Source organism: Thalassophryne amazonica, chromosome 3 (assembly GCF_902500255.1).
Source record: "Thalassophryne amazonica chromosome 3, fThaAma1.1, whole genome shotgun sequence".
In the NCBI taxonomy this organism is placed as follows: Eukaryota; Metazoa; Chordata; class Actinopteri; order Batrachoidiformes; family Batrachoididae; genus Thalassophryne; species Thalassophryne amazonica.
The window spans coordinates 50,572,644-50,597,900 of NC_047105.1; the positions used below are offsets into that span (position 1 = coordinate 50,572,644).

At 47.0% G+C, this 25,257-nt stretch overlaps 1 protein-coding gene across 1 annotated transcript; it reads left to right on the plus strand.

Annotated features, from left to right (window-relative positions):
* Window positions 1-953: 953 nt before the first annotated feature.
* Window positions 954-24,237, plus strand: LOC117506679 (taste receptor type 1 member 3). Its single transcript, XM_034166228.1, has 9 exons — window positions 954-1,156; window positions 1,264-1,564; window positions 5,545-5,901; window positions 16,292-16,717; window positions 16,845-17,048; window positions 19,009-19,011; window positions 22,982-23,102; window positions 23,185-23,555; window positions 23,641-24,237. Exons 1-9 carry the CDS (start codon window positions 954-956, stop codon window positions 24,235-24,237), a joined length of 2,583 nt encoding a protein of 860 aa, XP_034022119.1.
* Window positions 24,238-25,257: the final 1,020 nt, after the last annotated feature.

Consider the following 25,257-nt stretch of genomic DNA (forward strand, 5'->3'; position numbering starts at 1 on the left):
TGGTACGTCCAGTTGCTATTTAGCACAGATGTTCCTGTACACTAACTGAGCTACTTGGTTGTGCCTCTCAGTGTGTGCTGTTCCAGCTTGCATGTTGCACATTGACTATGTCCTGGACTGACTCAAGGGCATCTTTGCGGGCAGGGTACACCCTGAACAGGATGCCAGTCTATCGGAGGCCATATGTAGACAGACAAACTCATTCACTCTGATACGCATGGTGAACCATTTGGCCATAATGTTGGCTAAATGGTTCGTGTGTTTGGTTTCAGTGTGGAAGGTTCCTGGTTCAAACCCCACCCCTGCCACATTTCTCCATGTAATGTGGAGTTACATCAGGAAGGGCATATGGTGTAAAATGTGTGCCAAATAAACATGCAGATATACTTTGGATCTGCTGTGGTGACCCCGAGTGAAAACAAGGGAACAGCTGAAGGGACTTAATTTTTCTGACAAAAATAATATTTGCTAATTTATAAATGTGAGTCTCTGCTGTGGTAACTCATGGTGAGCTGACATTAAAGATGTGCTCTTTTGCTCATCCGCCATACAACAGATAAACCCAAAAGAATCAAACAGCAAACCACAAGCAAATGTCAGGAAAATTCTCCGGAAAGGTGAACACCACCTGCACATTTTGCACACGCATTACAAGGCCACTTCATACACAAAATGCCCTGAAACTGTGAAAATAAAAATTATATTTCATAAGTCCACCAAAATTAAGTCTAATTTTTTTTTCAACCAAATCACAATGCTATGATGTAACAGGTGCCACAAATGTAAACGTACCATAGGGTTTGCAGCGAGTCACTCGGCATGCCACCTGCAGATGCAGTCAGTGAGGGGAGGAGCTGTGTGCACAGCCTCATGTCAGGGTTTGTAGCTGAGTTTGAATACATCATGTAAAGACGCTCATGCTGTTTGTTGCCCTGTCTGCACCTTTCTGTGACATGCCTGAGCCTCTCAAACTCCTGCTTCTCTGCTGGGTGGTTAAACTGAGCTACAGTGTGACTTCACCAGAATGGTTCCAGAACATTTCCACCGATCTCTTCAATTTGCCAGGGGACATTTTGCTTGGAGGACTTTTTCCCATCAACCGACTCTCCAGCAATCTGAGCGACAGACTCCAGCCGGACAACATCAGCTGTGAAAGGTTCCTGGGCTACACCAACTTCCAGCTGTTTTTGAAATGACTTAACCAAAATGTGAGGTTCTGTGTTGTCTAACGGTACATCTCCTTTTTGTGTGTGACCCCCACAGTATTGATGAGTATGGATTGGGCATTGCTCTGGTCATGAAATATGCAGTGGATGAAGTCAACGCCAACCAGCTGTTGCTTCCTGGCGTCAAGCTGGGTTATGAAATCTATGACACATGCAAACAATCTGCCGTCATTGTTATGAATACGATTCCATTTCTCACGGCAAAAAAAACCAGAGAGTTGACCGTAGAGTGTAATTACACCAACTATGAGACCAGGATCTCAGCTGTGATTGGTCCACAAGGATCAGAAATGGTTGCAGTCATTGCAAAACTACTTGGATTCTTTCTGATGCCACAGGTATGGAGAAAATTTTGATTATTACATTCATAAAAGAAATAAAGTACAATTAAATGGCCATGTAAATACTGCCAAAATAATCATTCAAAATACTAATTTAAATTACATTTTTCAGATTTTTTTATGACAATAATTCAAATAATTTATTATTACAATTAATATAATAATTGTCATTTTTACAACTCTGTTGTTGCAAATTAATTCCTGATGTATCCTTCCGAGGATGATTATGCATTTTGTATTTGTTCAAAGTTAACACAAATAACTGTCTATATATACACATACACACAAACTTGGACTTGGGCTAATATATATACAGTTGTGTGGAAAAGTTTGGGCACCCCTGATAATTTTCATGATTTTCTTTTATAAATCATTGGTTGTCTGGATCAGAAATTTCAGTTAAATACATCATATAATAGACGAACACACTAATATTTGAGAAGTGAAATGAACTTTCTAGTATTTACAGAAAGTGTGCAGTAATTATTTAAACAAAATTGGGCAGGTGCATAAATTTGGGCACCCTTGTCTTTTTATTGATTTGAATACATTTAGCACTAATTATTGGAACACAAAAATTTGGTTTTGGAAGCTCATTGACCCTTGACCTCCTTACACAGGTGAATCCAATCATGAGAAAGGGTATTTAAGGTGGCCATTTACAAATGTTTCCTCTCTTTGTATCTCTTCTAATGAGTGGCAACATGGGAGCCTCTAAACAACTCTCAAATGGCCTGAAAACAAAGATTGTTCAACATCATGGTTTAAAGGAAGGATACAAAAAGCTATCTCAGAGATTTCAGCTGTCAGTTTCCACTGTGAGGAACATAGTGAGGAAATGGAAGACCACAGGCACAGTACAAGTTAAGGGCCGAAGTGGCAGGCCAAAAAAAATCTCAGATAAGCTGAAGGACTTATCTGCTGGTGTATATTGAAAGATTGTATTGTTAAAAGGGGCAGAAATCATAAGACTTGTTCTTCTTTCTGCTCCTTTTCATTCTGGTATTGTGGTGCTTTTGTTTTTTGCTTTTCTGTTTTTCTTTTAAATGAATGAAATAAATATTAAAGAAAGAAAGAAAGAAAGAAGCGAAGGATGGTGAAACAGTCATAGTCAATCCACAGACCTGCTTCAATGACCTGCAACATGATCTTGCTGCAGATAGTGTCTCTGTGCATCGTTCAACTATACAGCGCACTTTGCACAAGGAGATGCTGTATTGGAAAGTAATGCAGAGGAAGCCTTTGAGTTGCTTGAGGTATGCTAAAGCACATTTGAACAAGCCAACACAGCATTCCAAGAAAAACACTTGCTACCTACAACCCAGTCTCACGGCAAGTCATGATTCAGCAGCATGAAATATATATTAATCTGTTGGTTCATGATATTGTGATGAAAAGCGCCTCATTTTCATCATGGCAGCACGAATTCATTCTAATTTATTCCGTGATGCTGCACGAAATTAAAAAAGAAGTGGGGTGTCGGGGTGGTTATGGTTAGGGTGGGGGGAAGGAGTAGGATTAGGTTATGGTTAAGGTTAGGGTTGGGGGTAGGAGTAGGGTTAGTAATAGTCAGTTTAAAAAAAACCTGTCATGACCCATTTCGTGACAGGAGGATGAAAAAAAAACATGCGACTGGGCTGCTACCTACAGCAAAATTTGGAGGTGGTTCCATCATGCTGTGGGGCTGTGTGGCCAGTGCAGGTACTGGGAATCTTTTTAAAGTTGAGGGTCACATGGATTCCAGTCAATATCAGAAGTTTCTTGAGAACAATGTTCATAAATCAGTGACAAAGTTGAAGTTACGCCGGGGCTGGATCTTTCAACAAGACAACGACCCTAAACACTGCTCAAAATCTACTAAGGTATTCATGCAGGGGAACAAGTACAACATTCTGTAATGGCCATCTCAGTCCCCAGACCTGAATATTATTGAAAATCTGTGGTGTGATTTTAAGCGGGCTGTCCATGCTCAGAAACCAACAAACCTGAGATGTTTAGTCAAGAAGAATGGTCCAAAATACCTTCAACCAGAATCCAGGCTCTCACTGGAAGCTATCGGAAGCATTTATAGGCTGTTATTTCTGCAAACGGAGGATCTACTAAATATTGATGTATTTTTTCTGTTGGGGTGCCCAAATTTATGCACCTGCCTAATTTTGTTTAAATAATTATTGCACACTTTCTGTAAATACTAGAAACTTCATGTCACTTCTCAAATATCACTGTATTTGTCTGCTATATGATATATTGAACTGGCAGGGGTGGTGGCCAAGTGGTTAGTGCGCTTGGTTTCAGTGCAGAAGGTTCCAGGTTCAAATCCCACCCCTGCCACATTTCTCCATGTAATGTGGAGTTGCGTCAGGAAGGGCATCCAGCGTAAAACCTGTGCCAATTCAACATGCAGATCCACCTTGGATTTGCTGTGGCGACCCCGAGTGCAAACAAGGGAGCAGCCGAAGGGACTTACTATGATATATTGAACTGAAATTGCTGATCCAAACCAAAGAAAATCATGGAAATCATCAGGGGTGCCCAAACTTTTGCATACAACTCTATATATATCGTATTCGCCCGTCAGAGCACCCAGGGCCCTCCACATGAAATTCTGCCTGAAGAGGGGGTGGGTCAATGTACAAGCATGGCCAATATTGGCCATTATTATCACTGTACCGAGGCGTTGCTAGGCCGGTAGCGTAGATTTATGTCAACGCTACCTGGCTATACCCGCCCGCTGTGCATAAACAAATGACGTCATAGCGCGCAGCCCAAGAACTGTCCGCAGAGGAAAAGATAAAAAGGCGAGAAGTGCGTGTTGCTCCCAATATGAATGATTTTCTCATGGATAGTCCGACAAAGAACAGCAGCCAAAGCAGCCAGCTTGACGAGGACGCACTGGCGAATTTGAAGAGCAGTGCACGCCAGCCGACACAACAAAAGTTAAAGTGAGCCAACTTTTTATGTACGCGTTACGTGTTGTGTATCTCAGTAAGTGATAATAATGCAAATAACATGCTGTTGTCATGCGGTATCCATTTTCTGAGTCCCTCCATTCATGGCCGGGCGAATATCGGTCATTTTGGGCTCCGCCACAGGAAAAACACCTCTGTTGAAAGCCTTAAGGACAAGTTGGAACATGTCCTGCCTGCTAAACAGTTTCTCATATACTCACACCACTGAAAGCCATCAAAAGCCGCCTGGATTTTACAAATGGTTATCAACACGGAGGTGTTTTTCCTGTGCCGCCGCACCGCGTCGGCTGCGTCCCGACGCACGGATCCGTCCGCACGTCTTTCATTAAAAAATCTCCTTTAACAGTGGAATATCCGGATAAAATGCTGAAACCGACTTCTTCTGAAACTTCTCTGTTCTCTCACGACGTCCTGGATCAATAGAGCCTGAAATGTGGAGGTTTTCAGCTTGAACAGGCTGATGACGCTGCCTGAGAGCGCTGCACGACGTCTCGCACCGTGAAAAGTCCTTAAAGCGACAGAATCACCTCAAAATCTCTCATCAGCCGTTAAAATTTTCACTGAAAACCAGCTTAATTTTTCGAACCGTGTCCACTTCGATGTGTCTCACAGGTTTAGAAAAAATTTTGATCAAACAACGCGCCAGTCTCTCAGCAACTTCTCAGACAAAGGAATTCCGATGAGGGGCTGGATGACTCCTCCCACAAGGAGTGCTCACAGGCGAATGACGTCACCGACAGGCGTGGAAAAACTCACGCATGCGCACGAGGGTTCAAGCATGTCTGACGTAAAAACATATGAATGAAATCCATATAGTTTTTGAAAAAATAAAAAGGACCGTTACTTTATTGACAGACCTCGTATATATATATATATATATATATATATATATATATATATATATATATATATATATATATATATATATATATATATATATATATATATATATATATGTGTGTGTGTGTGTGTGTGTATTCTGACACAATATGGTTCTTCTCATGTCAGGTTAGCTATGGTGCCACAAGTGACAAATTCAGTGACAAGTCTCTCTACCCATCATTCCTGCGTACCGTACCCAGTGACAGATGGCAAGTGCAGGCCATGGTGGAACTAGTGAAGGAGTTTAACTGGAACTGGGTGGCAGTGGTGGGCAGTGATGAAGAGTATGGAAAGCGGGGTATGCAGGAATTCTCCAAAGTAGCAGAGCAGCAGGATGTCTGTGTGGCCTATCAGGGGCTGATTCCAGTGTACACTCATGCTGAACCAGTCATCAAAATGATCCTCAACCATATCAAAACAACAGAAGTGGGAGTGGTCATTGTCTTTTCACTTCCAGAGCCAGCTGTTGATTTCTTTGAAGAGGTTAGCAAAACAGACAGTCGGGGTTGGAGTCACTTCCAAGCAGTTGTAGGATACTAACATGAAGTGAAGCAAAATTCACCAATATGAAACTGGAATTGAAAATTTTAGAAATGACCAAAATTGGATTTGCAATGAAAGTATTTCAAGACAGGAATTATCTTACAATCAAGTCATTCCATTGCCAAGATTTTGAATGTCACTCTGTATCGTGCATATATGAAGATGGAGATCCTCTCCGGTGCAACAGTCCTCCATACAAGCCCAACTCGTCTGCAAGTTTGTCTTTCTGAAAAAGTGCAGAATGAGTGACTGTTGAAATTATACCCAAATGTTGACGTTGTGCCATGAATGACATTTTAAACATTATCACAGCTCACAGCTATTTTCTGTCTAAAGTTCTGGTGCCATAATGACATTCTGTGCTGAGAAGCAACATTCCCTCTGTGCTCTGAGCTGTCCATGCATGCATGTTTAATTAATAAGAATTCTGTGTGTGTATTTTTATTAGTGTATTTGAATCCTGCCCTGTGAAACTGTTGCTCCTCCTCATGTTTATAGAGAGAGCAGTACTCACTATATAATGGCTGAGTGGATCCTTGTCATTTGATTGGTGGCTTGTATGTCACGTGACATGAATTATAAATACCATTTGCCATTGTGTTTCATTGACCATGCAATTGTTCTTTTTTAGCATGCAATTTTAGTGCTATATTAAATGTGCTATTGCACGCCCCAACCACCGAGCATGCTCCCACTACCGGGGGCGGCATTTAGCTAAACATGACGGAGTTTGTTTTGTTGGCAGACGACAATTTGAAGAAGCTAATTGGCACTGCTAATTCTTCTAACACACAAAAAAAAACAACTCCACCACACCATAAGCCATCTGGAGGCCTGAAGAGCTGTTAGGATGAAGAGGATGAAGTTAGGATGAAAAACTGGAAAAATTTCTGATGCAGTTGTTCGTTAGAGTGAGGAAAGCAGACGGTAGTCTGTACACGAAGTTAGTGGATGGCATCATGAACTACTGAGAACAATTTTGGACTTTAAAGTTCGTGTTGGACTGTTAAGCACCAGTAATGAACACCAAAATGTAAGTCCCTTTTCTGTTGTTTATAAATTAATAAAATATCAGATGACAAGGCTCTGTTTTCGCTGTTATATAACAGAGGGTCTGTTGGGGAACGTAGATGGAAGATGGGGAATGTAGATGGGTGAAAGATGGAACGTACCATTCAACAAGCTTCATTGAATGGTATGTTCCATCTTTCACCTCATGAAATATTCGTACTATTGAACTCATAAACATTCACTATTTGTATACTAATCACTGCACAGGTGCTGATTTTTTTTTCAAAATTCCATGTGACAGTGAAAAAAAAAATCACATTTTCAGGGTAAAAAAATGGCTCTAAACAAGGCCGCGGTTTGACTAGAATCCATATACAGTAGATAGCTCTAAGACATGTTAAAAGGCTCCAACTCATTCTGCTCAGTGCGGAGGAAGTGTGTTGCATAGGAGAAAGGGTTGAGGAGTCATGGCAGGAAGCTTTATTAACATCCTGACGTGTGCTGAAAGCGTGACATTTAGTGACAGGAAAATTAGACATGACCAGGGTTGGGAAGGTTACTTTAAAAATGTATTTCGATACAGTTACTAGTTATCTGTTGAAAAATGTAATCAGTAACGTAATCCAAGTACCATAACATTAAAGTAATGTAATTTGATTACTTTCAATTACTTCTGAATTACTCCAATATCAAATATGCTAATACAGACAAAAGAAACTAAATATAAATAGTCTTGACTGTTGGGAAAGTGTAGTGACACGGACCCACAACAGGGGGCGTAAATGAACGGACAATGAAAGAGTCGAATATGAACGCTTTACTGTTGTGAATGAGCACAACCACAATACAGAGGAATACAGAATTTTGCAAACAGTCAATCCACAAAAGTGACGTGTGGGCAGGCTCGAGGATAGAAGACGTCTGTCCTAAGAAGAACTGGAACCACACGATTTCCTCCGCCACCGAACCCGGAGAATACTGGAGCCGCCAAGTCCCGAGTCCCCAGGTGGCCACCGTCTCCGAATGTCGGATCTGGTACTGCTGGCGAGGAGCAGAAACAATAAGATGTGGGTGTGTGTACACCCAGTAACAACAATGGTGGGGATTCCACCTCCACCTCAAACACAGTAACACAGTTGTGCAGAGCCTGAGAGCTACTTATCCGTTTTGGCGTGAGGGGTGAAGAGCGTCATTCCTACACAGTCCACAAAACCCAGCACCCAGCTGAAAGTAGCTACAGAAACTCCTGCAAACACTCAGAGCACAAATACAAGTGCGTTTGGTACCGAACAGAACGGCTGAGAGTTTACCTTTACAGGTCGATGATATCTCGGCAATGAGGTGGAGATGACGTCCGGGTTTTATGGAGTAGTATGATGAAGTGTAGATGGGTGACAGCTGTGTCCGTGGCAGCAGCGCCCTCTCGTGCCTGAAGCCCGCACTTCAGGCAGGGCGCCCTCTGGTGGTGGGCCAGCAGTACCTCCTCTTCTGGCGGCCCACACAACAGGACCCCCCCCTCAACGGGCGCCTCCTGGTTTATCCGGGTGTCGGCAGTAGAAATCGGCCAGGAGGGCCGGGTCCAGGATGAAGCTCCTCTTCACCCAGGAACGTTCTTCGGGTCCATACCCCTCCCAGTCCACCAAATACTGGAACCCCCGGCCCATTCGACGGACGTCCAGGAGCCGGCGCACTGTCCAAGCCGGCTCCCCCGTTGATAACCACACCTCCTGCCCGGGCTGGTATACAGGGGCCGGGGACCGCCGGCGGTCTGCATGAGCCTTAGCCCTCATCTGGGCCTTTAACAAGGCAGAACGGGCGGTGCGCCACACCCGACGGCACCTCCGCAGGTGGGCCTGGACCGAGGGCACACCGACCTCTCCCTCCACCACGGGAAACAATGGGGGCTGGTACCCCAGACACACCTCAAATGGGGAGAGGCCGGTGGCAGAAGACACCTGGCTGTTATGTGCATACTCGATCCAGGCCAGTTGGTTACTCCAGGCCGTCGGGTGCGCGGATGTCACACAGCGGAGGGTCTGTTCCAACTCTTGGTTGGCCCATTCTGCCTGTCCGTTCGTCTGTGGGTGGTACCCGGACGAGAGGCTCACGGTGGCCCCCAGTTCTCTACAGAAACTCCTCCAGACTTGAGAGGAAAACTGGGGACCATGATCCGAGACTACGTCAGTTGGTATCCCATGCAGACGGACGACGTGGTGGACCAGGAGGTCTGCTGTCTCCTGGGCCGTTGGGAGCTTCGGGAGGGCCACGAAGTGGGCCGCCTTGGAGAATCGGTCCACTATCGTGAGGATGGTGGTGTTGCCCTGGGACGGCGGGAGGCCAGTGACGAAATCCAGGCCGATATGGGACCAGGGGCGATGAGGCACAGGAAGCGGCTGGAGAAGTCCTTGGGACCTTTTGTGGTCTGCCTTGCCCCTGGCACAGGTGGTGCAGGCCTGGATGTACTCCCAGACGTCGGCCTCCATAGACGCCCACCAGAAGCGCTGCCGGACGACTGCCACGGTCCTTCGCACCCCTGGATGACAGGAGAGCTTGGAACCGTGACAGAAATCCAATACTGCAGCTCTGGCCTCTGGTGGGACGTACAGTCGGTTCTTCGGCCCAGTTCCAGGATCCGTGCTCCGTGCCAGGGCCTCCCAGACGGTCTTCTCCACGTCCCAGGTGAGGGTGGCCACGATAGTGGACTCCGAAATGATGGGCTCCGGTGGATCCGACAGCTCAGTTTTGACTTCGTCTTCGTGTACCCGGGACAAGGCATCCGATCTCTGGTTCTTGGTCCCGGGGCGATAGGTGATCCGGAAGTCAAAACGTCCGAAGAACAGTGACCAGCGGGCTTGCCTGGGGTTCAGCCGCTTGGCGATCCTGATATACTCCAGGTTCCGATGGTCAGTGAAAACTGTGAACGGCACAGACGCTCCCTCCAACAGGTGTCTCCACTCCTCAAGAGCCTCTTTCACCGCAAGGAGTTCTCGGTTGCCGACGTCATAGTTCCGTTCAGCCGGGGTCAACCTGCGAGAAAAGTAGGCACACGGGTGAAGAACCTTATCGGTCTCTCTGCTGTGGGATAGCACGGCTCCTATCCCTGAGTCAGAGGCGTCCACTTCAACCACAAACTGGCGGCTAGGGTCGGGCTGCACCAGAACTGGTGCAGTCGAGAACCGTCGTTTCAACTCCTTGAACGCGGCTTCGCACTGATCTGACCAGGTGAAGGGGACTTTTGGAGAGGTCAGGGCTGTCAGGGGGCTAACTACCTGACTGTAGCCCTTAATGAACCTCCTGTAGAAATTTGCGAAGCCGAGGAACTGTTGCAGCTTCCTACGGCTTGTTGGTTGGGGCCAATCTCTCACTGCCGCAACCTTGGCCGGATCAGGGGCGACGGAGTTGGAGGAGATGATAAACCCCAGGAATGACAAAGAAGTGCGGTGGAACTCGCACTTCTCGCCCTTCACAAACAGCCGGTTCTCCAACAACCGCTGCAGGACCTGACGTACATGCTGGACATGAGTCTCAGGTCCGGAGAAAAGATGAGTATATCGTCCAGATATACGAAGACGAATCAGTGCAGGACGTCCTGCAAGACGTCATTAACCAAAGCTTGGAACGTCGCGGGGGCGTTAGTGAGGCCGAACGGCATGACCAGGTACTCAAAATGACCCAATGGGGTGTTAAATGCCGTCTTCCACTCGTCTCCCTTCCGGACCCGAACCAGGTGATACGCATTCCTAAGATCCAACTTTGTAAAGATTTTGGCTCCATGCAGGGGGGTGAACACGGAATCTAACAAGGGCAACGGGTATCGATTGCGAACCGTGATTTCATTCAGCCCCCTGTAATCAATGCATGGACGGAGTCCGCCATCTTTCTTGCCCACAAAAAAGAAACCTGCACCCATCGGGGAGGTGGAATTCCGGATCAGCCCGGCAGCTAAGGAGTCCCGGATGTAGGTCTCCATTGATTCACGCTCAGGTCGTGAGAGGTTGTACAGCCTGCTGGACAGGAACTCCACACCTGGAATCAAATCAATGGCACAATCGTACGGACGGTGTGGGGGAAGGGTGAGTGCCAGATCCTTGCTGAAGATGTCAGCAAGATCGTGCTACTCAACCGGCACCGCCGTCAGATTCGGAGGGACTTTGACCTCCTCTTTAGCCTGTAAAGCGGGAGGAACCGAGGAAACTAAAAACTTCCAATGACAGGTTTCGCTCCTCTGAACTACCACCCCAGACGGCCAATCAATCCGGGGATTGTGTTTCAACATCCACGGGAAGCCCAAAATCACTCGGGAGGTAGAAGGTGTCACAAAAAACTTGATCTCCTCCCGGTGATTTCCAGACACCACCAGAGTTACAGGTTGTGTCTTGTGCGTGATTAAAGGGAGAAGGGTGCCACCCAGTGCCCGCACCTGCAATGGCAAAGGGAGCGCCACCAGAGGGAGCCCTACCTCCCTAGCCCATCTGCTGTCTAGCAGATTCCCTTCTGACCCCGTGTCCACCAGTGCTGGGGCTTGAAGGGTTAAATCCCCGCTCAGGATTGTAACTGGGAGTCGTGTGGAAATATGTGTGTGTCCCACGTGAATGTCTTGGCCCACCCTAAGCCCAGTTTCTAGGGGCGGGCGTTGGTGTTTAAACAGCTTGGGGCAGTCTCTCTGCTGGTGCTCACTCGAGCCGCAGACAAAGCACTTCCCGCAGGCCAGCCTCCTCTGTCTGTTAAATGTGGCCCTGCTCGTGTCCATAGCTTCGTCAGCAGGGGGAGCTGTAGCCACACGGAGCGTTGAGGCTGTGGAGCGTGGGGAGGGCGGAACCTTTTTGGACCCGGAAGGGAGAGGGATGGCGCGTGCCCGGCCACGTCCTTCGTCTCACTCCTGACGGCGTTCCTCCAACCGATTGTCTAACTGTATAACGAGATCAATAAGCCCATCTAAATCCCGCGGTTCTTCCTTCGCTACCAGGTGCTCCTTCAGGACTGACGACAGTCCGTTTATGAAGGCGGCACAGAGCGCAACGTTATTCCAGCCGGACCTCGCAGCCGCGATGCGGAAGTCGACTGCATATTTGGCTGCGCTCCGGCGCCCCTGTCTCATTGACAGCAGCACTGTTGAAGCAGTTTCTCCTCTGTTAGGGTGATCAAAAACCATTCTGAACTCCCTCACAAACCCAGTATAAGTGGTAAGGAGCTGTGAATTTTGCTCCCAAAGCGCTGTAGCCCAAGCGCGTGCCTCACCACGAAGCAAGGTAACTATATAAGCCACCTTACTGGCGTCAGACGCGTACATTACAGGACGTTGTGCAAAGACGAGCGAGCACTGCATGAGAAAGCCCGCGCACGTCTCCACTCCACCTCCGTACGGCTCTGGGGGACTTATGTATGCTTCAGGGGATGGTGGGGGGGGTCGTTGAACGACCAGTGGAACGTCTATATTCTGCACTGGGTCGGCAGGAGGAGGAGCTGCAGCAGCGCCCTGAGCGCGCGTTTCCACCTGTGCGGTGAGAGCCTCCATCCTGCGATTAAGGATGACGTTTTGCTCTGTCATCAGATCCAACCGAGCGGTAAAGGCGGTGAGGATTTGCTGCAACTCACCAATCACGCCTCCTGCAGACACCTGTGCATCCTGCTCTTCCATTGGCTGTTCAACAGATGGGTGACGCCCCTCGGGATCCATGACGCTGGCCGAGATATCCTGTTCGGAAAGTGTAGTGACACGGACCCACAACAGAGGGCGTAAATGAACGGACAATGAAAGAGTCGAATATGAACGCTTTACTGTTGTGAATGAGCACAACCACAATACAGAGGAATACAGAATTTTGCAAACAGTCAATCCACAAAGGTGACGTGTGGGCAGGCTCGAGGATAGAAGACGTCTGTCCTGAGAAGAACCGGAACCACACGATTTCCTCCGCCACTGAACCCGGAGAATACTGGAGCCGCCAAGTCCCGAGTTCCCAGGTGGCCACCGTCTCCGAATGTCGGATCTGGTACTGCTGGCGAGGTGCAGAAACAATAAGATGTGGGTGTGTGTACACCCAGTAACAACAATGGTGGGGATTCCACCTCCACCTCAAACACAGTAACACAGTTGTGCAGAGCCTGAGAGCTACTTATCCATTTTGGCGTGAGGGGTGAAGAGCGTCACTCCTACACAGTCCACAAAACCCAGCACCCAGCTGAAAGTAGCTACAGAAACTCCTGCAAACACTCAGAGCACAAATACAAGTGCGTTTGGTACCAAACAGAACAGCTGAGAGTTTACCTTTACAGGTCGATGATATCTCGGCAACGAGGTGGAGATGACGTCCGGGTTTTATGGAGTAGTATGATGAAGTGTAGATGGGTGACAGCTGTCATGAGATAATGAGTGACAGCTGTCACCCCCTGCTGTGTCTGTGGCAGCAGCGCCCTCTCGTGCCTGAAGCCCGCACTTCAGGCAGGACGCCCTCTGGTGGTGGGCCAGCAGTACCTCCTCTTCTGGAGGCCCACACAACACTTGACTACATAGTACAGTTTATTAAGCAAAAATAAAACTGTTTCTTTTACATGGCATGCTCTGTTTTACTTGACATTATGAATTAAGAGCACCCACAATATTGTTTTAAACACACACAGTGTTCACCTGCTAAATTTTCAACAAAAAATGCCAAACAAATGAAAGATAATGAAAACTCAGGCGTGTGCGGATGAATTTGTAATTAAAAGTGGCTTGCAGAACAATATACAAAACAAAAAAAAGTCTACTACTTGTTCAGTAAATTCACACCATGTTTAACATATCAGTCCACTTACTGAACTTTCAAAATAAGAACAAAAGCATAATGAAAACCATTAAGTAAATACTGTCAGTAAGGAGGCGTGGTCGCCATTTTAATTCCAGGCAAGTTAGTGATTTGCGCACATAGAAGTTCAAGAAACAGGTGGAATATGCCGGAAAGCTGCGCATGTTGGCAAAGCCACAAACGGAGGAACAAGGGACACAATATTTCCTTCCATAAGTAAGTGGTTTTGGTTCTTCTTGTCACTTTGTCCGTGATATTTGGATGATAAACAGCTGTATGTTTCCTGCCGTACCTGTGTCGCCCGATGACACGGACCATGAACTCTTCCCTTATGTCTAGTTGATATTTTCCACTGCTAGACCAATGTCTAGTTAAAATACTTGTCGTTAGTGATTAAAATTGTTCGACAAGACTGGGGATTTTTTTTTTATTTGCACCTTAAAATAATGAGATTATAATGACCCACGCTGTGCCGCTCACAGTCACACCCACACATAGATATGTGTACCCACACCACTGACTTCATGAATGAAACTCGGTCAATAAAGGATAATTGTGTAAAAATATAATATGTATATAAATGTATTGTAATGGTTTTAGGAGCCACGCTGCACTGAACAGCAGCTGCAGCAGGACGCCTCAGATCAGCAGCTGGAACAGCGCAGATCCGTGTAACTTTCGACACTAATATTTGGGAATGTGTGTGTGTGTGTGTGTGTGTGTGTGTGTGTGTGTGTGTGTGTGTGTGTGTGTGTGTGTGTGTGTGTGTGTGTGTCAGAGTAAGTTTAATACTTTCCTGACATAATTTAATGTAATTTCATTTTACTGGCTCAATATCCAGGTCAAAATGGCATTTTAATACGTATTTTGCGAGCATTTTTCTGAGTGTGTCCAGTCGCGGATCTCCATTGAAAATGCATTAACATCCGGGTACTTCATCAATATTTTGCCGATTAGGAGACGTCATGTCGCTGTCCATGAAGGGACATTTTCGTTTCAAAGAAAAAAAAATATTATATACAGATAACAGGGTTCTAGCTAGGACAAAATTTTAGTGTAGTGGTAATGTCGAGGGAGCAAAGCAACGGGGGGGGGGTTGCGGAAGAGGGGAAGCTTTTGAAAAGTCAGGCTAAAAATTGGCCATTCTAGTGGTACCCAAAGGGGAAAAGCCAGGTACGACCCTTCATCATGTCCAGAAGGCTGGGGAAGTTTGTTGAGTGGGCAATCTCATTCTGGGTTAGCCAGGACATGGCCCTCAGTGAGGCAGTCGGAGTCCAAGGACATTTTTAAGTCAAGACTTATTCTCTTTCTTATGAGTAGTTTTTATTTTGTTATGTTTTATTCTTTTACTTCTGTTTTTAATTAGGTATTTGATTTTTTTTTTTTTTTTTTTTTTTTTTATGTTGAACTGTTCTGTGTGAGGCACCTTGAGATGGCTTTTGTTGTAATTTGGCGTTTTAGAAGCTGATTAAATTGAAATTGAACAACATTTTATTGAGTCTTAAAGTAAATAAATATGAAATTGGTTACTGGATCCTTAAACTCTGGACATAATAAACTCTACATGGTGGATCCTTGATCTCTGAACATAAACAGAAATAAAATCTGTTAGTTTTTGTCAAAAGCATTTCCTTTCAGACATTATTATTGGCATGAATGTATTTCCATACCTATGAGCTGCAGCTCTTGCAGATGTGCTGCAGGTCAGGTTCATAAAGAATGCAAGAAGTCTCATTTTGGGAGGAAAAAACGTTTTAGTCGATTGCAGTTTATTGTCTGTATTGCAACGTTTGTAAGAGGTGTCATTTTATTTAAAGCGGTGATTCATTTTGAAGTTATTAATTCCGAGCGGACTCTGAGCCGCGCAGCATTTGAAGCTGTGACAAAACGGAGGCCGATTTTCATTTCTCGACTGCAACAAGACCAGAGTCCCAGTTAATGACTTTAATCCACACAAAAGCGACTCATAATATTTTAATGGCTTTCAGAGGGGTTAAGAAGTGGACTTACCGCTTCTGAAGAGCAGCGAATCAAAGAGCCACGAGCCATTGAATCGAAGCATTCACGCTTCAAACTGGAGTCGCGCTGCAGAACGGTTGATTACAGACGCTGTATTGAAAATCGTAACGTCCAAAATTATAGCGTAACGGGCCATAACGCAAGTTTGCGCTAGCTAGAACCCTGGATAATATCATAAAATGCATTAAAATTGTAATCCTGCGAAGTAATCCCCATTTTACTAAATATACCTGTAATCTGTCTTTTTTTTTCTGTAACTGTAGCGGAATACAGTTACCTTTTTTTTGTATCCTAATTACGTAACGCCGTTACATGTATTCCGTTATTCCCCAAGCCTGGACATGACCACAGTGTGGGAATCAGAAGTGACCTTGTCAAAGTTGTGGAATTGAAAATTAACTTGTAAGTGGCTCCAACCCCACAGAGAGTTATTGTGATAACATAAGATAAATTATAAAGTATTGTTTGGTACATTCTCTTCTGTAGCAATCATCTAATCCAATCTACTCCAGGTTATCAAGATGAATATGTCTGCTGTGTGGATTGGTAGTACATCTTGGGCCAGCCACAACCGCCTGACTACCATTCCAAATATCCACACAGTTGGTACAGTCATTGGCTTCTCTGACAAAAACCAGAGTCCAGGTCTGCTCATCCCTTACACCCAAGCGCTCCTCACCAAACTGAGTGAAGAGAGGAACAAAACTTCCTCTCCAGTACCACCAACATCTGGAACCGATGTAAAAGGCAATCCCTGCCCACAGTGCTGGAACATGACAGCTGATAATATCACTTTGGTGAAACAGCCTGGAGTACAGAATTCAGCTTTTAGTGTATACGCTGCCATCTACAGTGTGGCACAGGCACTGCACAACATGCTGGGATGCAATTCAACAACATGTATGTGGGGAACTGAAAGCAAAATTTATCCCTGGCAGGTAATTTTTTTATTTTATTTAATTTTTTTTTATCTTCTATGTCTGACTAGGGTAATGTACAGTTGAAATAGCCTTTTTTTCAACTTTAAATCATTAAATAGTTATCAAAATTGTTTATATTCTACAGTTGCTGGAAGTTTTAAAGAATACGTCTGTGGACATAAATGGAACACGCATGGAATTCGACAGCAGCGGGGATCCAAACTTAGCATACACTGTGTTTGAGTGGATCTGGGAAGATTCCAAGCTACATTTCCAAGATGTAGGGAGCTTTAATCACAAACTGTTCATCAACAAGTCCCTCTTCAAATGGCACACTGAAGACTCAAAGGTAATTTTGCCTCAGTTTCAAACAAGCAAACAAGGTTTGGTGGCCACCAGACCTTGGCTTTGAAAATGAAAGAAAGAATCAGACAATCCCAATTCAAGCAATATGTAACTTTAAACATATATGTTAATCAGATAAAATCAGCATCTGCTTCTAATTTCCCCCTAGGCAGGCCAGACGGCAGACAGGTATACTGTATATTTAATAAGCAAAATAAACTTTAATTTCAATTTTCAATTTTTCATTTATATAGCACCAAATCACAACAAAGTTGCCTCAAGGCGCTTCACACAAGTAAGGTCTAACCTTACTAACCCCAAGAGCAAGCACACAGGTGACAGTGATAAGGAAAAACTCCCTCTGATGATTTGAGGAAGAAACCTCAAGCAGACCAGACTCAAAGGGGCAACCCTCTGCCTGAGCCATACTAGCGACACAATTGACAAAACGATTTACAAAATGAATATAGAGGAATTTTTGTTGTGAAAGTGTAGTGAAACGGACCCACAACAGGGGCGGTAATGAATGGACAATGGATTAAGCCAAAAAGTAACAATTTAATGTTGTGAATTGCACAACGGAATACAGACAATTGCAGTTGAGGAGTACAGTCAATCATACACAAGGTGACGTGTGGGCAGGCTCAAGGATAGAAGACGTCTGTCCAGAGAAGAGCCGGATCCCACACGGCTTCCACCGCCAACAGATCTGAAGAACACCGGAGCCGCCAAGTCCTGGGTCCCAGGTGGCCACCGTCTCCAGCTGTCAGACCTGATACTGCTGGCGGAAACAGAAACAGTTAATGGTGGGTGTGTGGATACACACCCAGTAATCTCTCCATACTCAGTTCCTCCGGGAGGGAGAACCTCCACCTCCAGAAACAGTTTCACCCGTGCAGCTCCTGCCAGTCTCTTCCCTGGAAGGAGTGAGAGGTGAAAAACGTCGCACTCCCACTATCCGCCAATCCAGCTTCAGACTGAGTCCACAGGAACACGGCTGCACACAGAACAATGTTTAGTTACAACAATAATTACCGCAGAGAAGGATACCTGAGTGGTAGCTGATTTCTCGGCGGGGAGGTGGAGTTGCAATCCGACTTTTATGGTGATGGTAGAATGAGTGACAGCTGGTGCTGTTGACGAGTGACAGCTGTCAGTCTCTGTTGCTCCGACGCCCTCTCGTGCTTGAAGCCCGCACTTCAAGCAGGGCGCCCTCTGGTGGTGGTGGGCCAGCAGTACCTCCACTTCAGCGGCCCACACAACAGGACCCCCCCCCTCAACGGGCGCCTCCTGGCCCGACCAGGCTTGTCAGGGTGTCAGGTGTAGAAATCGGCCAGGAGGGTCCAGGATGAAGCTCCTCTTCACCCAGGAGCGTTCCTCAGGTCCGTACGCCTCCCAGTCCACCAGGTACTAGAACCCCCGACCCTTCCAACGGATGTCCAGGAGCCGATGCACGGTCCATGCCGGCTCCCCATTGATGATCCGGGCAGGAGGCGGCGCAAGTCCGGGGGTGCAGAGTGGAGAAGTGTGGTAGGGCTTGAGGCGTGACACATGGAAAACAGGATGAATCCGCAGTGAAGCTGAAGCTGCCAGCTTCACTCCGGACTGAGGACTTTCAGGATATGTAATGGTCCAATAAACCTGTCCTTGAGTTTTTGGGACTCCACCTGAAGAGGGATGTCCTTGGTTGATAGCCAAACCTCCTGCCCGGGCTGGTATGCAGGGGCCGGGGAATGCCGGCGGTCTGCATGGGCCTTGGCCCTAGTCTGGGCTTTGAGCAGGGCAGAATGGGCGGTACGCCACACCCGACGGCACCATCTGAGGTGGGCCTGGACCGAGAGCACCCCGACCTCTCCCTCCACGAGCGGGAACAATGGGGGCTGGTACCCCAAACACACCTGAAACGGGGAGAGGCCGGTGGCAGACGAGACTTGGCTATTGTGGGCGTACTCGATCCAGGCCAGATGGTGGCTCCAGGACGTCGGGTGCGCGGAGGTCATGCAGCGGAGGGCCTGCTCCACGTCCTGGTTCGCCCGCTCTGCCTGTCCGTTCGTCTGAGGATGGTACCCGGACGGGAGACTCACGGTGGCCCCCAGTTCCCTGCAGAAACTCCTCCAGACTTGAGAGGAGAACTGAGGACCACGATCAGAGACGATGTCGTTAGGGATCCCATGCAGATGCACGACGTGGTGGACCAGGAGGTTTGCAGTCTCCTGGGCCGTCGGGAGCTTCTGGAGGGCCACGAAGTGGGCCGCCTTGGAGAACCGGTCCACTATCGTGAAGATGGTGGTCATGCCCTGGGACGGCGGGAGGCCCGTGATGAAGTCCAGGCCGATGTGGGACCAGGGGCGATGACGCACCGGTAAAGGCTGGAGGAGACCTTGGGTCTTATGATGGTCTGCCTTGCCCCTGGCGCAGGTGATACAGGCCTGGACGTAGTCCCGGACGTCGGCTTCCAAAGACGCCCACCAGATGTGCTGCCGGACCACTGCCACGGTTCTTCGCACCCCCGGGTGGCAGGACAGCTTGGAACCGTGACAGAAGTCCAAAACCGCAGCTCTGGCCTCTGGTGGGACATACAATCTGTCCTTCGGGCCGGTCCCCGGGTCCGGGTTCCGTGCCAGGGCCTCCCGGACGGTCTTCTCCACGTCCCAGGTGAGGGTGGCCATGACAGTGGACTCAGGGATGATGGTCTCCGTTGGGTTTCACAACTCGGCCTTGGCTTGCTCTTCGTGCACCCGGGACAGGGCGTCAGATCGTTGATTCTTAGTCCCGGGGCGGTATGTGATCTGGAAGTCAAAACGCCCGAAGAACAGTGACCAGCGGGCTTGCCTGGGGTTCAGACGCTTGGCGGTCCGGATGTACTCCAGGTTCCGATGGTCCGTGAATGGTACCGTCGCTCCCTCCAACAGGTGTCGCCACTCCTCCAGAGCCTCTTTCACCGCTAGAAGTTCCCGATTGCCGACGTCATAGTTCCTTTCAGCCGGGGTCAACCTGCGGGAAAAGTATTCACAAGGATGGAGAACATTATCGGACTCCCTGCTCTGGGACAGCATGGCTCCTATCCCTGAGTCAGAGGCATCCACTTCAACAATAAACTGGCGATTTGGATCAGGCTGCACCAGGACTGGTGCAGTCGAGAACCGGGATTTCAACTCCCTAAACGCGGCTTCGCACCGATCCGACCAGGTGAAGGGAACTTTAGTGGAGGTCAGGGCTGTCAGGGGGCTAACTACCTGACTGTAGCCCTTAATGAACCTCCTGTAGAAATTTGCTAAGCCGAGGAACTGTTGCAGTTTCCTACGGCTTGTTGGTTGGGGCCAATCTCTCACCGCCTCAACCTTGGCCGGATCAGGGGCGACGGAGTTGGAGGAGATTATGAACACCAGGAAGGACAAAGAAGAGCGGTGGAACTCGCACTTCTCGCCCTTCACGAACAGCCGGTTCTCCAACAACCGCTGCAGGACGTGACGTACATGCTTGACATGGGTCTCAGGATCCGGAGAAAAGATGAGTATATCGTCCAGATATACAAAGACAAACCGTTGGATGAAGTCCCGCAAGACGTCATTAACCAACGCTTGGAACGTCGCGGGCGCATTGGTGAGGCCGAACGGCATGACCAGGTACTCAAAGTGACCTAACGGGGTGTTAAATGCCGTCTTCCACTCGTCTCCCTCCCGGATCCAAACCAGGTGATAAGCATTCCTAAGATCCAGTTTAGTGAACACTGGATCCAATAGAGGTAACGGGTATTGGTTGCGAACCGTGATCTCGTTCAGCCCTCTGTAGTCAATGCATGGACGGAGTCCGCCGTCTTTTTTGCCCACAAAAAAGAAACCAGCACCCATCAGGGAGGTGGAGTTCCGGATCAACCCGGCAGCTAACGAGTCCCGGATGTAGGTCTCCATTGATTCGCGTTCCGGACGTGAGAGGTTGTACAGCCTGCTGGACGGGTATTCAGCGCCCGGTATCAAATCAATGGCACAATCGTACGGACGGTGCGGGGGCAGCGTGAGTGCCAGATCTTTGCTGAAGACGTCAGCAAGGTCATGGTACTCGGCTGGCACCGCCACCAGATTGGGGGGGACTAAAACCTCCTCCTTAGCTGTCACACCAGGTGGAACCGAGGATCCTAAACACTCCCGGTGGCAGGTTTCGCTCCACTGCGTCACAACCCCAGACGGCCAATCAATCCGGGGATTGTGTTTTAACACCCATGGAAAACCCAAAATCACTCGGGAGGTAGAAGGTGTTACATAAAACACAATCTCCTCCCTGTGATTTCCAGACACAACCATTGTCACTGGCTGTGTCTGATGTGTGATTAGTGGAAGAAGGGTGCCATCTAGTGCCCGTACCGACAATGGTGACGGTAAGGCCACGAGAGGGAGCCCAACCTCCTTTTCCCATCTGCTATCCAGCAGATTCCCCTCTGACCCCGTGTCCACCAGTGCTGGGGCGTGAAGGGTTAGATCCCCACTCAGGATCGTAACTGGGATGCGTGCAGATCGTCGGGGTTTCCCCGCGTGAGTATTATGACCCACCCTTAGCCCAGTCTCTAAGGACGAGTGCTGCTGTTTTGACCGTTTGGGGCAGTTTTTCTGCGTGTGCTTGGTTGAGCTGCAGAAAAAACACTCCCCACGGACCAGCCTCCTTTGTCTCTGATCTGATCTCATTTTGGTCCTAAGAACGGCAGCAGGGGGAGCTGTCGTCACGTGGAGTACCCTGGCTGTGGAGCGTGGGAAGACGGCTCAGTGACTTGAAAATGTTCACATGTCCATTGTCTGACTTGTTTAAAGAAAACTGCCTGCAAAAATTATTTATATTGAGTCTAGTCCTTAGGTTTAGTCTTTTCATTTACTCATGGCCTCTGAAAATAGGGTCTGTGTATATAGTGTTGAAATCCATAAATGGTTAATTGGGAATTTTTGTTAAACCCCTTTAATTAAATATACAGTGGCTTGCAAAAGTATTCAGCCCCTTGGTATTTCACACATTTTAAGTTATTAATGGCATTTCAAATACAAAACGTAAATCAGGCATCTCAATATAAAAATTTCAAAAATTATCTTCCTTAGACTCAAACTGAAATTAAATCTCTACAACTTGATATAAATAAATTAAAATATAAAAGCCAAGATGATGGGTAATCAGCCCCTTTGGTATAATAACTTTAAATAATCAGTTTAATTGCCAGTTTTCTTCAGACAAGTCAGGGGATGGATACATGAACATTTCCAAGTCACTGAATATGTCTTGAACATTATTAACATCGGTTATGAAGAAATACAAACAGTATGGCACTCTAAGTCTGTGTGGAGTAGACAGTTCTCAAAAACTGAGTGGAAAGCCACCAAGACATCCAGACAACCCAGAAGTTACAGGCTTCTGTGGCCGTGATTGGAGAAATTGTGCATAGTGCATGTTTTACATTTTGTATCCCCAGTTATACAGCTTCATGATGAAGTGGTACAGAGCAGGGTTTTATTAAAAAGAAGACCTGAAAGTTCAGCTACAATTTGCCAGAAGGTACATCTGAGATGCAAGCCCAGATTTAATGTTTTGGTGAAAGAAAACCCTCCTTCTAATTTTAGAAATTTTTATATTGAGAAGCCTGATTTACTTTTTGTATTTGAAATGCCATGAACAAATTAAAATGTGTAAAATACCAATGGGCTGAATACTTTTGCAAGCCACTGTATATACAAGTATATGGATTTTGCTCTTCAGTTTCAAAGCTTAAATGGGTGAAGTTTGTGTCTTAGAAAAAGTAAAATTAAGAGTAAAATCAGAGTGTCTACACCTCTGCCAAGGCTGAATAATCCTATAATTTTGCATTGGGATCCAATCCAATCCAACTGTAGGCAAGTACAGTATGTGTGCATAAAAGATAAAAATGCTTGTGTTGTAACCGTGATACCACAACCTTTGCAGGTGCCTTGGTCTTCTTGTTCTGCGGCATGTGCATCAGGACAGGTACGCAGAGTGAAAGGCTTCCACTCCTGTTGTTTTGACTGCATTGATTGTATGCCGGGCACATACCAGGCAAAGAAAGGTAAACTGACTGTTCTCATATTTCTCACATAGCCTTTATGCATAATTCAGTCATTGTTCAAATTGTGTCTTCTGACCCCTAGAGGACATTCACTGTACTCATTGCCCTGAACGGCAATGGTCCCATATCCGCAGCACAAACTGCACTGCACCCGTCTTTGACTTTTTACCATGGGACTCACCAGTGTCTCTGGAACTGATGTTTGCTGGGCTGCTGCTGCTCATATGTCAAGGGCTTGTGGGGGCTGTGTTCATTAAGAACAGGAAAACCCCGATGGTGAGAGCCTCAGGGGGGATCCTGAGTTTTGTCGCTCTGGTCAGCCTGATGGGAACCTGCCTCAGTCTGGTACTCTTTCTTGGTCAGCCACAGGACCTGATTTGTCGCCTTCAGATGCCGCTCAGTTTCATCTCCCAAACAGTTGCCCTCTCCATTATCATGGCCATCTCACTACAGGTGAGGCATGACAACAAGTGCAGCAATTAGTGTGACAAAAATAGAGAAGATAATGTCGTCAACCTGTAAAATCCTCTTTTCACAGATATGCTACATGACAGAGTTCCCCGAAAAGGCAGCATCTCACATGAGCAAAGTGAGAATCCCTGGGAGCTGGTTGTTGATTATGGTTTGCTGCACTATGCAGGCTGGTCTCTGTGGCTGGTTTGTGCAGAACGGAAGTTCACTGTCCAATTATGTAGCAAATATGAGCATAGACTTTATGAAGACATTCCTTTCGTGTCCTGTGGAGCCCTTGACTGGATTTGCCATAATGCTAGGTTTCAATTGTGCAATGGCCCTTATATCATTCATGTCCACCTTTATGGCGGTAAAGCCCATTCACCAGTATAACCTTGCAAGGGACATTACCTTTGCCTCTTTGATCTACTGTGTGATTTGGGTTATCTTTATTCCAATCTACATAGGATGGAATAATCAGAAGCACAGGTCCATTGTCTACATTTCTTTCAGCATAGCAAGCAACTTCGGACTAGTAATGGCCTACTATTTCCCAAAATGCCACCTACTGCTGAAGAAACCTGAGCTCAATACATTGGATCACTTTCATACCTTTTTAGAGGGGGCACCACCAAGACCAGCTCAGGAGGAGCCCCAGACTCAGACACAATCAAGACAGTAAACTCAAACTTCAATAATCAGTGTACCAGAGGTGGGACGAAGTCACTGTCAAGTCACTCTCAAGTCATCAATCTGCAAGTCCCTAGAAAGTCTCAAGTCAACTTGCAAGCAATTAGTGGTCATTATGACTTGAGACTTGACTTGGGACTTGTCGATTCATGACTTGAGAGTGACTCTAAGGTGACTTCATCCCACCTCCGCAGTATATTGTCAAACATTTAATTTACATATTGTGTGTCTGAACTCAGGGTGTTTGTACGGCTGATATGAATTCACGACAGTTGTCAGACCTTTAGGGCCCCTTCACACATAGTGCAAAGTTTGGATGAAGTGTGCACTTATTGCGCATGACGTAGTAATCGTGTGCAAACCGTGTTTTGTTGTCGTCCCTGCCTCCAATACCCCGTACACCTGTTGCTACAACTATTTGCACACACCAGCAACTGAAAGACAAAATGTGCGCTGTGCAAACCCATCGCACCCTCTCGTGATAGGTGCGGCCAAATTCCAGGTGACACGCATGAACATCTAACACCTCTCACATGGCACTTAGAAAATGTGTGGCCAGTCGCACTCTTCACATAGCAGCACCCTGCAGGTGAACACTGTCGTACTGCTGTGAAATGTGTCAAAGTTCCCCATGAGTGTGGCTTTGGTATGTGCACTGAGAACTGTCAGGAGGTGTGGCTATGACAGAAGCAGCTGCGGTGATCTGTCATTCTGAACATTCCAGCTGCACAACACCTACTGTGTTTGGACAGACATGGACTAACACCTGTCCACTGTGATGTGCATGTGTTTGATTGCTGTATTTACGTGGACAGAAATAAAAACATATATCGCCGTGGCAACAAGATGCAGCGAGTGCGCGCACGGAGCAGACAATGACAGCCTGCCAGGTTGAAATGGACCATCAGATCAGAACACGCAGCGGGCGATCTGACCGTCAGGTCACCCACATGAGCTCTGTTCCACATGACGTGGTGTTTGTATGGCGGCGCGCCCTCCACAAGACACACTT